The sequence below is a fragment of the Eulemur rufifrons genome, chromosome 9 (assembly GCF_041146395.1).
Source record: "Eulemur rufifrons isolate Redbay chromosome 9, OSU_ERuf_1, whole genome shotgun sequence".
NCBI lineage: Eukaryota > Metazoa > Chordata > Mammalia > Primates > Lemuridae > Eulemur > Eulemur rufifrons.
This window is the reverse complement of record NC_090991.1, coordinates 8,225,847-8,242,319: the sequence shown is the minus strand read 5'-3', so window position 1 is coordinate 8,242,319 and position 16,473 is coordinate 8,225,847. Positions and strand designations below refer to the sequence as shown.

The 16,473-nt window shown below is 41.5% G+C and overlaps 1 protein-coding gene across 5 annotated transcripts in view; it reads right to left on the bottom strand.

The window, feature by feature from the left end:
* The window catches only part of ARHGAP44 (Rho GTPase activating protein 44), a 175,017-nt gene that overhangs the window by 40,735 nt on the left and 117,809 nt on the right, over positions 1–16,473 (bottom strand). For 4 of the 5 annotated variants that reach the window (XM_069481951.1, XM_069481949.1, XM_069481953.1 and 1 more), the window contains exons 7-10: positions 16,317–16,434; positions 3,635–3,703; positions 1,575–1,656; positions 1,023–1,150 (exon numbers count right to left, since the gene is read on the bottom strand). In XM_069481951.1, the coding sequence (XP_069338052.1) occupies positions 1,023–1,150; positions 1,575–1,656; positions 3,635–3,703; positions 16,317–16,434 (397 nt within the window). The remainder of the gene's footprint in view (positions 1–1,022; positions 1,151–1,574; positions 1,657–3,634; positions 3,704–16,316; positions 16,435–16,473) is intronic. The other variant, XM_069481954.1, reaches the window with a different exon arrangement.

The following is a 16,473-nucleotide window of genomic DNA, read 5'->3' as shown; positions in this document are numbered from 1 at the left end:
TGTCTGGTGGTCCAGCGCTGGTATCATCTACTATGGCTTCATGAAAGCTGGTCAGTCAATGACAGTGGATGTCTACTGCAGCCAATTGGACCAAATGATGAGGATGGTTGCAATGAAGCAGCAGAGACTGGTCAATAGAGACAGGCCAACCCTCTTGCAAGGCAACACTCAAACACATGTCACACAAACAACGCTGCTCAAACTACAGAGGCTAGACTTGGAAACTCTCTGTCATCCACCATCTTCACCAGATCTTGCACCAACTGACTACCACTACTTCCAGGTGTTGGACCACTTCTTGCAAGGCAAAATATTCAATTCTCAACAAGCTGTGGAAAACACCTCTCCCTATTTCATTGCCACTGGCTCTCCAGGCTTCTTTGCTGCTGGTATAAACAAGCTACCATTAAGATGGCAAAACTGTACTGATAGTTCAGGCACATACTTTGATTAATTGTACTACTTCTTATTTGAGAAGTAATAAACTACACTTTTGATTTGAAATCGGACATTTCATATTTAATGACCTAATACAACAGTCACCACCAATTTGTCATAGAGCTTTTTTACATGCTCTAAAAGGTACTTTCTAATGTATCTATCAATCATATTTTCCATATCTCTATAAAAAAGTCATGATAAAAATGTTAAGGGCTCTATTTTGAAGATTAGGTAACTTATTAAGCAAAAGGAAGAGGAGGAAGAGGAAGCAGAAGGAATAGTAGCAACAGCAGAATGCCTACAGCATCAAATCATGTTAACTACGAGGAAAAAATGGTGAGAACATGCCCATCGATTCCTCATGGCTAGATCAGTCTCTCACAGTCCTTGTAGAAGTGAAGGCTTGTGGTTAAAGGCAGGACCCGCGTGTGCGGGACAGAGGCTGTACCATCATCTTAACATGTTCGGACTAGCGAGGGCCGGAGCGGGCACTGTAGAGGAAAGACCATCCTGTAGGCCCCGCCCCGTCTCATGGAAGAGGAGACCCGCTCCAGGCTGCGTTTGGCCATGCTCAGACCCACCTCCTCCTGCATCCCACACTCAAGCAGCATCGTCACGCACGCCTCGATGGGGAAGGCGATCTCCCGGCCACTGATGGTGAGGTGCTCCTCCAGCGGCTTCCCAAAGGAGGGCTTCTCCACCCAGGCCTCTGTTGGGGAGGAGTGAGAAAGGGGTCAGTGAGCAGTTTGAGAAAGTAGATCATGCTGGAATCTTCTTCTTTTGTCATCCAGATTCTCCTAAGACTCCCAAAGAAATAGATGCCCAGGAGAGCCCCCATTCTGTGGTTTTGGGATGATGGGGCATTGGAGAGGGTGGATGGCCAGACAGCTGTGCCCAGCGCTGTCACATACCTCTACACAGCCCTTACTCATCCCCGTGGAGGGGGCAGCCATGAGTGTGCTTTGCCTCACTGTACCTAGATCAAGGCACCAGCCTGGGAAGTCCTAGCTGCTCATCTAAAGGGGACCCCAATTGGCAGAGCAAAAGGGTGAACAACACACGGGAAGCTGGTCTCCTCTGGGCAGGCAAGCAGGCTCCCAGCCCTCCCCTCTCCAGGGAAGGCTTGCACTTACCCTGTTGTGCTTTGATCTGAGGCAACACAGCCTGCAAGAGTGTCAGTGACTTCCTGTGGTATTCAGCTTGCACTTCTATCAGCTGAAAAACACAAGGGCAAGCATTAGTCTTTGCCAAAGGGCAGGGAACACAGGTGCGCCGAGTATTCTGCCCAAGGATTCTGTGGAAGGTGCTCACACCTGGGGGAGGAGGCGGCGTGCCTGGCTCCCTCCTCCAATCTTCCTAAAACAAGGGGCATGCTTCCTCTCTAGCCCCGTAACAAAGAAGTCACCACAAATGGGAATTTGGGAGGCAGAAGAATCAAGAAGGAAAGGGGCCCCCCATCCTCAACACGAGAGGCAACAAAGAGAGGTGCAACCACAGTAGGATATAAATGGAAAACACGCGTAGAAATTCATTTGCCTGTGAGTATACACATCAGCGCCATTACCCTGTATAGAATCTTGGTTTCTGTGAGGTTACTTAAGCATATAACTGATCAGAAAACTCGTGGCCCGATCCACAATCCTCTGCACGTACCTTGGGAGGTAAAACTACTTTGGCTACGGAGATACGGCTCAAAGAACAAATTCTCTCAAAGTGTTCTATTTTGACCATTCCATTAATTAAAAGTGGCCAAAATGCTGATAAGAACAGTTGAAAACCCACAAACAATTGTTACTTTATTTATTTTCTGACCCGCACCCATCAGGCATGTGGGAGGGCACAGGAGGGAATCCCCGTTTGCACGCTTGGCGTGGACAGCAGGCACTGTGGTCCCCAAGTAAAACTAAAGCAAAACTAATACGGATTTTTTTTAGAAAATCAGAATATTGCAATAAATGGTACACAAATGACAATTAGGTAGGCTAGTGAAGCTTGGAATGGCAATGAGTACACTAGTTTTAGAAACTCTAAAATTAAACATTACCTTCACAAACAAAGCCATTGGAATATATTTGAAAAATACTACTACTCTAAAATAAACTCTCTAAGTTGGAAGCAACGGAAATCAACTCCTTTTGAGGGTAGGAGGGACTTCTCTGCACGCTGGGCCACTAATGAAAATGTTGGAAAATTGCTAATAGCTCCCCGCTGTTCCACCGTACTTATCAAAACATTTTAACCTTTCAGGATTTCCCCCGTGTTTGTCCTCTCTTTACCTCCTTCCTTCCTTCCGTATCATTCCTGCCTTTCCCTGATTATAGAGGAAGAGCTTTTAGGTCTTAGTCTTTTATTCCCAACTTTAAAAGCAGGTGGGCATCATGTTTTTTTAATTTGTATTTTTGTTCTCTCAAAGTTTTTCTCTCTTTTCTTCTTCTACTTCTTCTTCTTCTTTTTTTTTTTTCTTGCCTTGCACCTACCCTGGTAAATGGCCAGGGTCCTAATTATTTGCATCAGATTATTCAAGTTTCGATCAAACAGATCTTCTTGCCTCCAGTTTCTTACTCTCTAAATCTGCTTTGGTTGATGAGAGGCTGGCAAACAGGCCACATCGATCACGGTTTACCCACTTGCCATTGTTTTTGATAAAAGTCTAGATTTAAACAAAAATACATGCTGGGGGGGGGGAAGGTTTATCTTTCTATTTTTCTCAAGTCCCTTGTTATCACAGACCACGGTTTCTCAAAGTCAGACCAACTGACAGTTTGGATTGGATAACTCATTGCTGTGGGGGCTATCCTGTGCACCGTGGGATATTTAGAAGGATCTCTGGTCTCTACCCTCTAAAGGCCAGTAGCAGCTCCCTTCCCAGCTGTGACAACCAAAACGTCTCCATATATTGCCAGATGTCCACTGGAGGAGGGAGTAAAATCACTCCTGGTTTAGAACCACTGGACCGAGTTGCAATCATCCTCAGGTTTGGAGTTGGGTTTTATTACCAGGTTTTTGGAGAAATCCACACAAGGGATAATAGAAGGCAGGATTTACTCTCAGGCAGAACAGTCAGAGCCCCACCCTGTCCCATCATGTGCTCAACCAAGGGCCCCTCACTCAGTTCCACGCACCCTTCTCTTCCTGTCCGCATCACGACGCTTGCGAACAGACTTTAAGCAGTCTCACCATTCTGGACACTTACCGTTTGAAAGTAGTTTGCATAGTCAATTTCTTTGGCCACGAAACTGTACATGTCAGCTGACAGCTGGTCCTGTGCAAGGTAAAACATACAACCAAGGTAAAGCATAAACCAATGGAGAGTGGCTCATGCAAGAGTTAAGACAATGCAGGAGAAAGCGCCTTAAACACTGTTTAACCTCATTTTCAATAATACTTGATATGAACTTTTCCCATGGGCATTTCCTTGTTACCCAACTACAGCTCTAGTGCACGAGTAAGTTCGTAAAGAATACCTATGCCACTCGTTTCTCCAGGGATTTGAACACATGGGCCACGTCGAGAGTTAAAGTCGAAGCTGGTGCAGAGGAGTGACGTGCAAATTACTTCCATGCATCTCTACAGCTGGTGCCCCCATTCTGAAGCAAGCTCCAAGTACACACTGTGCTGTTGCTCTTTTCATTCTGCCATTTCTTTTCTTTGATCATTTTGCTGTTCTGCTTTCTTTCATTCTCATTACTGATTGGTTAATCATAAGCATATGGGAACGAGATGGAAACGTACCAATTTGGAGGAAGCTTGGCTAAGACAGGTGCACAGGGAAAGGATTGCTGACTCAAAGCTTGGCAAAATCTGGACTCATCCAATATTGCACACAGATCTAATGGTGTTAACAATCCTTCCTCATTCGGTGCTCCACGGGATTGGGTGGCAGCAACCTAATGCTGCCTGGAATCTGGAATGTTTCGTCTTTTGAGGAGAATAGTTTTCAATTCCACAGGAACACCCACAGCATAGTATAATAAAAGTACATTTTGAGCATAATGTAGAATCTGTCACTAACTGTATTTTTGAGCATCATTGGTTAATGACTGGTAATAGTTTTGAGCATGTCATTTCTCTGAAGGGGTTTGTACAAGTCATATGATCTCTAAGGTTATTTCTTGTTCGGTGACTCGAGGCTAGAGGGCCTCAGACAAGATGCTTAGTTGAAGACAGAAGAACCTATGTGTTTGGGTTGAGGCAAGAAAACACGAAAACAGCTCAAGAAAGCTGCCCTACGTGAGAAATGAATGAGAGCAGGCACCTACATGCTTCAGGAAGAGCGGATTTCATGACACCTCAAGCGTTTGGAACCAACCCCATTATCCTCAGTCTTTCCAGCTGCCAGTTAAGCCAGTTCTCAGTAAGAACACTGGGATGTGCAGCGACAATGTTTCTTTTCCAGTAGCTGTGACAGGCAAGCAACTGCGGGGAACATCGTTCAAGAGTTTCTGTACACAAGGCAACAGAACCAGGTAACAGAGTTAAAGGAAGAAATCTGTTTTCTGGAGAGCTCTAAGCACAGACTAGACAATGCCGTGCTTGGTCTAGTTTCAGAGAATGAAGAAAGAAGAAAATGCATTAACATTCATTGAGAATAGTCCAGGTGCCAGGCACAATGTTACATGGAATTAGCCTCTAACTCTCTTAGGTAAGTACTGAATTGCCAATTTCAGATCAACAGGTAACGCAGTTCACGTGTGTTATCTGTCTGTTGACCACTGTCTCGACAAGATTAGCACAGTCAGGGCTCAAGAACTATTTGCTGAACAAACAGATGAGGAAACCAAGGCTCAGAGATGGTAAATTTCCCAAAGAATAATAAAATGGGCTCAAAGACCACCTCAGCTCCATTTAACTAAAGGATCCGTTAAATGAATGCCAAGTCTATCAAAGGTTCGAGAGAAAGAGGTTTTGTCGGGAATCTACCCCGTCTGCCACCCCTTCAGCAGCTGTGCTCAGGAGACATCCATCACCAGCCTGCCAGTGGCAGTTGGGAAGGAGATATTTTTTCTTTCTTTTTTTTTTTTTTAGAGACAGGGTCTCACTTTGTCACCCAGGCTGGAGTGCGGTAGCCTGATCATAGCTCACTGTAACCTCAAACTCCTGGGCTCAAGTGATCCTCTCACCTCAGTCTCCGGGTAGGTGGGATTACAGGCATGTACCACCCCATAAATTTTAAATTTTTTTGTAGAGACAGAGTCTTGCTGTGTTGCCCAGGCTAGTCTTGAACTCCTGGCCTCAAGCAATCCTCCCACTTCCGGCCTCCCAGAGTGCTGGGATTGCAGGCGTGAGCCACCACACCCAGCGGTAGACTTTTCAAGTTAGAAAAAAACAGTTGAGTGATAAATGTGGCTCAGCAGACAGGAAAGGAAGGGAGCCCCTGAAGGACTAAACATTGCCTCAAATACACCTTCAGTGTCTTAGCACTTGAGCTTCTCCAGCAGATGATCTTACAGAATTTGCATGTGCACTCAGCAAGAAGACAGGACTTAAAAAATTATGATTGGACTACTTCGCTATTAAGCTAACAATACGGATTCCAAATAAACCACACTGCAAGTAAGAAATAAAAGTGGAAACTATAACTCAAATTTCCATTTATCTAAATCATCAGCAAATTTTCTTTATAAAGAGAAAAAACCTTTCGTCAATAATCACCAGAGTTTAATGTATTATATTTAAAAAAATCATGTTTTCTGATTTTGTAACTACTCCACCTTCAGGAAAATACAATAACCAAATTCACCTGTAATCCCACCACAGAGATAACCACTATAAACACTACTAAGGCTTGCTCGTTTTGTATCTGTTCTAACCAGTCATCTGTTTTTGCACGATTGATTTACAAAAAAAAAAAAAAAAAAAAAGAAAATGGGACCAAATTTCTTTGTGGCTCATTTACCCTCAGATACACATGCTTTCTAATGGTCACATGACATTTTATTATAGGGATGAACTGTGTTTCTAGTGTTGGATATTGTGGTTCTAATTTTTCATATTATAGTAACAGCTGAACAGACATCTGTTTATACAGGTTTGCACCCATCTCTGGATTATTTGGTCCAGTTTAGTCATCCTACTGATGATAAATTCTGTATTTAAATGAATTCTGATTATATAATTCTCTACGATTAAAATTTGAAATATTAAAAAGATAATAATGAATTGGGACATAAGGGGTCTGTCAATTACATTTATTGTCCATTGTCAATTCCTTGTCAACACTGAGTACCCATTTTCCTCTGAGAGTTCTCATCTATTTTTTTTTTTTTTGAGATAGAGTCTTGCTCTGTTGCCTGGGCTAGAGTGCAGTGGCGTCCTCATCATAGCTCACTGCAACCTCAAACTCCTGGTCTCAAGCAATCCTCCTGCCCCAGCCTCCTGAGTAGCTGGTATGTACCACCAGGCTTGGCTAATTCTTTTATTTTTGTAGAGCGGGATCTCATTATGCTGTCCAGTCTGGTCTTGAACTCTTGGCCTTAAGCAATCCACCTGCCTCAGCCTCCCAAAATGCTGGGATTATAGGTGTGAGCCACTGCGCCTGGCTTACTTCTTATTCATAAGATTTTTAAGAGTTATTTAGATTGATGAGACCATTGGCTTTATCAAACACTGTGAACACTTTCCCCCAATTTGTCATTTGGGGCACTATAACATGTTTTTGGGGAGGAGTCACTGTACTTTTTTATAGTTTTTCCATGCAGTAGTATTTATTAAATTTTTCTTTTTATGGTTTTCTCCTTTGATAATACACTTAGGGCTCATCAACCAACAATATAAATATCCATATATATGTTCAATAAAGAATATAACTTTGAAATGTTTAATAAATTTGGAATTTATTTTGGTATTCATCTCAGATACCAATTCAGAGAAAAATTTTTCAAAGAGCTAACCAAATGTCTCAGAATTATTCATGAATAGAATAGACTGTCCCTATGGATTGGAAATATCATATTTACTAGATGAAACATCTCATATACTTGAATTTTCACCAGGCTGGGATGTCTTTTTTTTCCCTTACTGATCTATATTTTTGAAATAGTACTTAAATTTTAATTCCATTGCATGGCTCTACTATATATATATATATATATATATATATATTTTTGTTTGTTTGTTTGTTTGTTTGTTTGTTTTTGAGACAGAATCTCACTCTGTTGCCTGGGCCAGAATGCCGTGGCATCAGCCTAACTCACAGCAACCTCAAACTCCTGGGCTCAGGCGATCCTACTGCCTCAGCCTCCCGAGTAGCTGGGACTACAGGCATGCGCCACCATGCCCGGCTAATTTTTCCATATGTATTTTTAACTGTCCATATAATTTCTTTCTACTTTTAGTAGAGACGGGGTCTCACTTTTGCTCAGGCTAGTCTCGAACTCCTGAGCTCAAACAATCTGCCTGCCTCGGCCTCCCAGAGTGCTAGGATTACAGGCATGAGCCACCGCACCTGGCCTCTACAATATATTTTAAGAGATAGTAATTCAAAGCTCCAATAATTCTTCCACATTAACTTTAGTATACTTTCATCACCCTTTGAAAAATTTATTACAATTATATCTACTTACCACAGTACTAATCAAATTAATTCTGGAAAATCCAAGTGTTAATAACATTTATTTATAGGAACATCTTTCCATTTTATAAAGTTGTCTTTGATTTCCTGAGCAGTATTTTATAATTATCCTATATTTCATAATTTTACAGTAGGATCTTAAATATTCTATTGTTAAAAAAATCCCCAAGATATTTATAAATATTGGTCTCTTAAATAATTTTTCTTGGTAAAAAGTAAAACCTCAATATTTATTATTGACTTCTGGTTTCCAGTCCAGCATGTAAGGAGCTTAGAAGTCTGTCCTAACAAAAAGCAAAAAGCTGAACAAACTAAAACAATCAACAACTCTCCTTACATCTGTCAGAGAAGTGATGTCGCAGAGCAAACTGCTGCCCCCAAACTGGAGACAGGTAGGTATAGAGAATCACAACTCACTGCAGCAGAAACCAGTCCTGGGGTGGGAAAACCTACACTGCAATTGAGGAATTGCTGGGGGCTCAGTGTGGACAAGTCTGAAAGTTAAATACTCTAAGGGGGACCGGGGCATGGTGGCTCGTGCCTGTAATCCTAGCACTCTGGGAGGCTGAGGCAGGAGGACTGCAGTGAGCTATGATGATGCCGCTGCACTTCTAAAGGAGAAGGAGTGAGATTTTGTCTCAAAAACAAACAAACACACACTCCAGGAGGATGCACTCACAGGGGGCCGGCAGGGGGGGCACTTTTACCTTCAGAAGCTCTACCAGGTTCTCACAGTGAATTTCAGAGAAAAATGCTCTCCTGCTTCCAGCAGGCGGAGGGTGGTGGAGTGGTGGGTGGGTTGGGGGGGAAGTAACCATTTTGAAATGTGATAAAACAGTCTATTCTTCTCAACAAGGTCTGCCCTCAAGAGAAATTAGTTTACCAAAGTCTAAACTCTGGGCTTTTTCCATTGCCTCACTAGCCTGAGAGAAGGGAAATACTCAACTCCAGCCTTCTCTAGCCATTCCGTCCCACCTAAGAAAAAAGTAATAAAAATCCTAGAAGCACTGGTTGAACTCACAGCCCAGGGACACAGGCTCACCAAAAGAATGAGACCTAATCATAGGACTGTAGAACACTTCCCCTTTCCGCCCACCTCATGGCTATATCACTAAAGATCCATTACCGCTGTTCCTTTTACTCGGTACATCACATCCAACTTTCAACACAAAAATTACAAGGCATATTAAAAGGCAAAAAACACAGATTAAAGAAACTGAACAAGGATCAGAACCTAATTGGAATGACCAAAATCCAAAAGACTGACAACACCAAATGCCAGCTAGATGTGAAGCAACAGGAACTCCCACCCATTTCTGGGGGGAATGCAAAATAGTGTAGCCACTTTGGAAGATGGTATGGCAGTTACTTACAAAACTAAACACACTCTCACCATACAGTCTAGCAAGTATGCTCCTTGGTATTTGCCCAAATAAATGGAAAACTTATGTCCACACAAAAGCTTGCACATGGATGTCTATAACCTCTTTGTTCATAATTGCCAAAACTCAGCAGCAACAAAGGTGTCCTTCAGTAGGTGAATGGATAAACTGTGGTATATCTAAACAATGGCATATTATTCAGTGCTAAAAAAAAAAATGAGTTTTTAAGCCATGAATAAAACTTGAAGGAAACTTAAATGCATATTACTAAATGAAAGAAGCCAATCTGAAAAGGCTATATGCTGTATGACAGTAAAAAGATCAGTGGTTGCCAAGGCTTGCAGGGAGGGAGGAATGAATAGGTGGAGGACAGAGGACTTTTAGGGCAATAAAACTACTCTTTATGATATTATAATGGTAAATATGTCAGTACACAATTGTCAGAACGTACAACACCAAGAGTGAACCCTAATGTAAACTATGGACTTTGGGTGATAATGTGGCAATGTAATTTCATCAATTATAACAAATTCTGTACTACTATGCTATGGGATGTTGCTGCTGGGGGAGGCTGTGCACACGTGTGGGGACAGGAGATATATGGAAACTCCCTTTATAACTCTCCACTCAATTTTACTGTGAAATTATAAGGGCTCTAAAAAATAAAGTTTATTAATTTAAAAAGGTTTAAAAGATCATTTCAAAAGTAAAAAAAGAAAGCAGAAAACGTCTGTTTTTCAGAATCTCAGATTTAAGATAGAGATCTTTGATGCAGGCCAATTTTATTTTTCTATGTTCTTCTGATTTGTTTATCCAAATCTCCTATTATCTGTACATTGGCTTTCCATTTTTTATCTTCAACATCTACCAGCTTTTCTCTCATTGTTTTTGTTCCTTTTGACTCCTACCTTAACATTCTAGAAATTTTCAAGTTTTTGTCTAAATCATTGGCTCATTTTTTTGCAGTGTCAATTCTGTCCTTTACTAAGAGCAATTTCATGCCTGTATTCCTTTCTATTTAAAAAAAAAATATTTCCTAATCTCATTCAATTCCCTTTCCATGTTACTTGGTGATTTTATCTAATCTTTATCTATTGGTGCCTAAAGTCCATATTCCCTTGAACCTAACCAAGACATGTTACATGAAATTTACTGTTACCACCAGTAAATCTTTTTCAAAAGTATTTTAATTCTTGGGTACTTTGTTACTGTTTTCTAACATAAAGAAACAATCTATTCAGGACTATTTTTCAACCTTAAAATGGTGAGCATCTCTTTCCTGCCCCTACTTCCCATTCTGACAGAATCTTCTCTGAACTTAAGTTCTGATGTTTAGTGACTTAGAAGCCTTTGATGCTGCTGCTGCAGAGGATGCCTACAGTCAAATTCAGAAATCACAATAATTAAAATTATTTGAGTTTGGTAAAGCCATTGGGCCAGGGAGCATCATTGTTTATAATGTGCTCCGTCCTCTATTTTGGTAAATGGTATGGCTGTGCCCACCCTCCTTAGTAATACTGCTGCCCGACACACCAGGGAAGGTCCTAGCCACCAGGTGGCTTCCCACTGGATGTGGCTGTGCTTGTCCTTAGATCTCTTGGGCTAGACTGTCCTTGCAAAAGAGATTCCAAGTAATGTACGTGCTCCTCAACCATTCCACAGCCTACAGGTATTCATGGGTTCTGCCAGGATCTCCTTTACTTGCTTCCCATGACATGACACTAATTCTGTAATAAGAGGAATTGTAGGTCAAGATCCAATGTTGTCTTTTAATCTGACAATATATGTTTGAACCAGATTATGAGGAGGAAAAGATGGGCTAGTGATCTCCTTCCAGTTGTCATCTTTCCCAGATTCAACCATGATTTTCAAAGAGCAAAGATTTTACAAAGTAGAAGAACAAAATGGAAAAGAAAAGACACAAGTTGAGAGAGAGAGCAAGAGAGAGAGAGAGGAGAGGAGGCTAATGGGAAAAACAGTGATGTGGCTGGAGTCAGGATAAGAATGCATGTGATGGGGCTGGGCGCGGTGGCTCACGCCTGTAATCCTAGCACTCTGGGAGGCCGAGGCGGATGGATTGCTCGAGGTCAGGAGTTCGAGACCAGCCTGAGCAAGAGTGAGACCCTGTCTCTACTAAAAACAGAAAGAAATTGTCTGGCCAACTAAAAATATATATAGAAAAAATTAGCCGAGCATGGTGGCGCATGCCTGTAGTCCCAGCTACTTGGGAGGCTGAGGCAGAGGATCGCTTGAGCCCAGGAGTTTGAGGTTGCTGTGAGCTAGGCTGACGCCACGGCACTCACTCTAGCCCGGGCAACAGAGCGAGACTCTGTCTCAAAAAAAAAAAAAAAAAAAAGAATGTATGTGATGGGATATGGGGAGATAAAAGTGAGAAAGGTGAAAATGGAAAGAATCACCTTCCAGTGAAAATCCCAAGACTGTAGCCAGTCTCCTGCACAACACAAAACAACATTGCCATCATCAAGTGGATTAGGTTTCCGATCGTTGTCTTCTCTATTGTTACTTCATTGTTCACAGGTCCTTCTTTACTTTCTCTCCCCTTATTGAAAAATTACCAACTACTTTGACTTCCTTGGATGTATTGGTTGAGGATAGAGGATCTTAGGAAGAAAAGAGAAAGCAGGTGTCGGCTATGAAGAGTGAGGCTGGCCTTTTTTGAGATAGGGAAGCACGGCAGGGTTTGGATGGGCTCCTGAAAGGATGCAGGCAGGGAACGCTGCATCTGCAAGTCTGCCTGAGGTCTCAGCAGGTTCCATCTTACGGAACCCTTCCCTAGTGGGCTAAAGCTCTCTGGGTTCCAAAGATCTGGGGACCTCTACTTGGTCCTCTCAGTGCCTAAACAGAGAGGAATGAGATTGCTACTTCATTAACTTTCAGCTCACAAACTTGCACTTTTCTGGTCTGCCACAATGTAGGAGACCCAAAGACTTGTCTTGCCTGCTGAGGATATGCAAAACCACGAAAAGATTAGGGAAAACAACCCATTTAAGGAAACCCAGGAAGGGGAGGTAGAAAGACCAAGGAGAATATTTAAAACAACTGGCAACCAACAAAGTAGAGATAAAAGAAGAGTCAGAAGAGAATTTTAACAAAATCAGCAGTGAACACTTTCAAAGTCACCTCAGCACACAAATAAGACTACCTAGAGTCCCATGTGCAGTTTTAATAACTGGGTATGATCATTTCAAAGTTCATAGAATAAAACAGGTGTCACAGACTAGCCAGGATAACTACAAAAAGAGTGGAGGTTATCTTATTAGAGATTATACTTATTTTGAACCCATTAGAATAGAAAGTGTGTATTACTGTCTCAGGAATAGGCAAACAGATTAATAAAACACAAAGTCCAGAAATAAATCTGAGTAATTATTAATGGATAGTAAGATTTCACTTCATGGAGAGGTACCTTATTTAATGAATGGTGCTGGCAAAATTGACTACCAATCTGAAAAAAAAAAAAAAAACCCTCTACCTCAGACCACATATAAAAATTAATGTCAGGTGTATTAAAATTTATAAAATAGGTGTATAAATGCATTAAAACATTGAAGTAAAATTAAAGAAGGAAAATGGTTTAACTTTTGGGTAGAAGATGCCCGATGGGCCACCCAGGAATTTTTCCCATGGCAAGGAAATAGAAGTATATGGTTAAGTTTTTTTTTTTTTTTTTTTGAGACAGAGTCTCACTCTGTTGCCCAGGCTAGAGTGAGTGCCGTGGCGTCAGCCTAGCTCACAGCAACCTCAAACTCCTGGGCTCAAGCGATCCTCCTGTCTCAGCCTCCCGAGTAGCTGGGACTACAGGCATGCACCACCATGCCCGGCTAATTTTTTTCTGTATATATTTTTAGCTGTCCATATAATTTCTTTCTATTTTTAGTAGAGATGGGGTCTCGCTCTTGCTCAGGCTGGTCTCGAACTCCTGAGCTCAAACGATCCGCCCACCTCGGCCTCCCAGAGAGCTAGGATTACAGGCGTGAGCCACCGCGCCCGGCCTATGGTTAAGTTTTTAATGCCAGATGTCAACATAAACAAAGTTAAAAGACAAATGGCAGACTCAAAAAAGTATCTGTAGCACGAAAGACAGAAAAATGTTTAATATCCCTAATACACAGAGAACTTTTATAAATTAATATTTAAAAAAACAATAGAAATATTGGTCCAACTGCCAATACAAATAGGCAATTCACCAAATTGAAAATGCATATAAATGTATGAAGAATGTCCAATGAATACATTAAGTTATACTCATCATCACTAATATTCAGGGAAATTAAGATTACAATAACACAGAGGTAGCTTTTCTTCCCTTACCAGCCTGGGAAAAACTGAAAATAAAGGTAAAGATGAAGGAAAATGTACTATTTTATATATTGCTGGTGGGAATGTGAATTGTCTTTCCTTTTCAGAGAAATAAACTGTCAATATCTATTAAATTTAAAAATGTATGCATAGACTTTGACCTAAAAATATCATTTTTGGGAATCAATCCTGTAGAAGAAAATTTACCAGGGTGTAGGGATATACATATAAGGATGTTTATAGTATCATTTTGGGGGATGGCAAAATCTAAAACAAAAACACACAAGTTTGAACATCTGTCAATAGGAAAATAACTAAAAAAATCATTATACATATACACATACATATATGTGTGTGTGTGTGTGTGTGTGTGTCTATCCTTACTATGGAATATTATGTACTTTATAAAGCAGACTAAGATCTATAGCACCTAAAATCAACAGATGTTTAGAATATAGTGTTAACTGAGAACAGTGGTAGATTAATATAAATAGTATGACTGCTTTATTAAAAACAAACACAAGTAACTAGGAAAATGCCATATATGAGCATGTTTGTATGATTATGAAGAAAGGTGTGGAGGGGTATAAAATAGGCCCTAACACTGGCTTCCATATCCTTATAACTTTTATGGCCACTTGGCATGTAAAGGAGTGCATTGTCACAGCAAAGTCTTTAATGTTTTTTTTTAATTTTTAATTTTTTTTTTTAAATATGAAGGGGTAGGGGGTTGTGAGGAGGGGTGTTCAGTTGCCTTGTTTGTTTTTGGTGACACAGCCTCCCACTCTGCCGCCCTGGGTAGAGCGCAGTGGCATCACTGAAGCTGACTGCAACCTCCAACCCCTGGGGTCTAAGCGATCCTTCTGCCTCAGCCTCCCAGGTAGCTGGGATTACAGGCATAGGTCGAAAGGCTCGGCTGGGTTTTTTTTTCTTTCTTTTTGGTAGAGCAGTGGTCATGCTCTTGCTCAGGCTGGTCTCAAACTCCTGATCTGAAGTGATCCTCCCGCCTCGGCTTCCCAGAGTGCTAGGATTTCAGGAGTGAGCACCATGCCAGCCCACAGCAAAGTCTTAATAAGTATCGGTGGGGAGGAGGAATTAGCCACCTTGTTTGGAAACAGAGGGGTTCCTGGGCAAAAAGGAGGAGAATACTGGTGTTTTCTTGATATATTTTTGTATTTTTTTTAACTGATTATGGTGAACACATATAATTTTTGTAATCTTTGAAGAGGAATTGAATATATTTTTAGCACAGTAGCAACTGTAAGACGCTACATAAGAATGTATGAAGCCACTGAACTTTTACCCTGATATATTTGGATATTCACACTCAGCACCCCCTCTTAACACCGCCCTCTGTGTCTACTGGAAAAGGAATTTTTAAAAGACTCTTAGCTGAAGAACACAGATCTATGGTAGATGGTAAAAGAATACACAGAGTAAATGTCAAATCAGCGGGAGAGAAGAGCTACACTTCAGGAATAGCACACCAGCCAGATATTTGCCATTTACGCAGACGTTCAAAGGACAACCCGGCTTTGCTCCCAAAGAATCTTGGATCTGAGGTGCTGGTCTCGCTTTGCTTGGTTCCCCAGTACTTCAGGCCGGGAGACAATGAATCCTTTAAAAATCTTTCAATGTTTCTAATTCCAGACAGAAATTCTACCTGATTCTGAATGTCATCTAACTGCAAGGTCAAAGCCACTTGCACAGGGCGGCTATAAAAGAATAAACCAATGGACAGCCCAACAAGACTCCACAGAGCCACGAGGAACAGCGATGTCCACGTGTAAAGCGACCATTCTCCTTTAAAACTGTATGTGATTAATGTAAGATGTTTCCAGAATAGTTATAAAAACACGATATTTTTGTTCCTTGGGTTTAAATATAGTTTTGGTTTCCTTGGAAACCCAAACTGACATATAGGCATGTACACAGATGTACATATACACTGAGCATCATGAATGGTATATTGCTAATTAAGTCCCATACAGTGTTTGTCGGGAAAGTAAATGGGAAACATTTGAATGAGCATAACAAAGGACATCATTCCACGAGTACAGAGACACAGTTTTTAGAATGATGCACAGTCTTTTAACAAGTGGGAGGTTTTCTTTTCCATGACTATTTCCATGGCTGGCATTTCAACTTTCTAGATAAATGTCTTCTGGGAGGCATAGGACTGATAACGTGACTCAGGAAATATCAAAAAGCAAACTTCAGAAAAGAAACAACTGAATATCAACAGTGAGTCAAGGCTCATCCATGCTCTCCATCCTCAAGTGTCCTGTGTGGCCCAGAATTTATTCTTCGGACTCAGATAATTCACAGGAGCTTCCCACAGAAACAAAGGTCAGTTCTCTCTGCCTGTCATGCAGGAACACCAGTGACCACCGAATGCTGCCTCCCTGTCTAGGTCGCCACCAAAGCCCCAACTCTTTGGCTTCAACCTGTACTCCTTGGAGGTGTCAGCAGGCAAGTGTGGGGACATTCAGTTCAACTAGAGACTCACTGATAGAGGTTTAAGAGAACTCCAGTGAACAAGAAGGAAATCCCTGAGGGCGCCCCAGCCTGTCCCAGTAGAGAGGAGCAAAGAGGGCGGGTACCCTGCAAATCTCCACTCTGTTGGCAGCCTCCTCCATCTCTTCCCTGAGGGCATCAGCTTTGGCACCCGCAGGCTGTAAGCTGCTGGACAGACCTGAAGACTTGGAAGTCTGCTGCCACCTGATAAAAAATAGAAGAGAAAGAGGAGAGAGGTGAGAC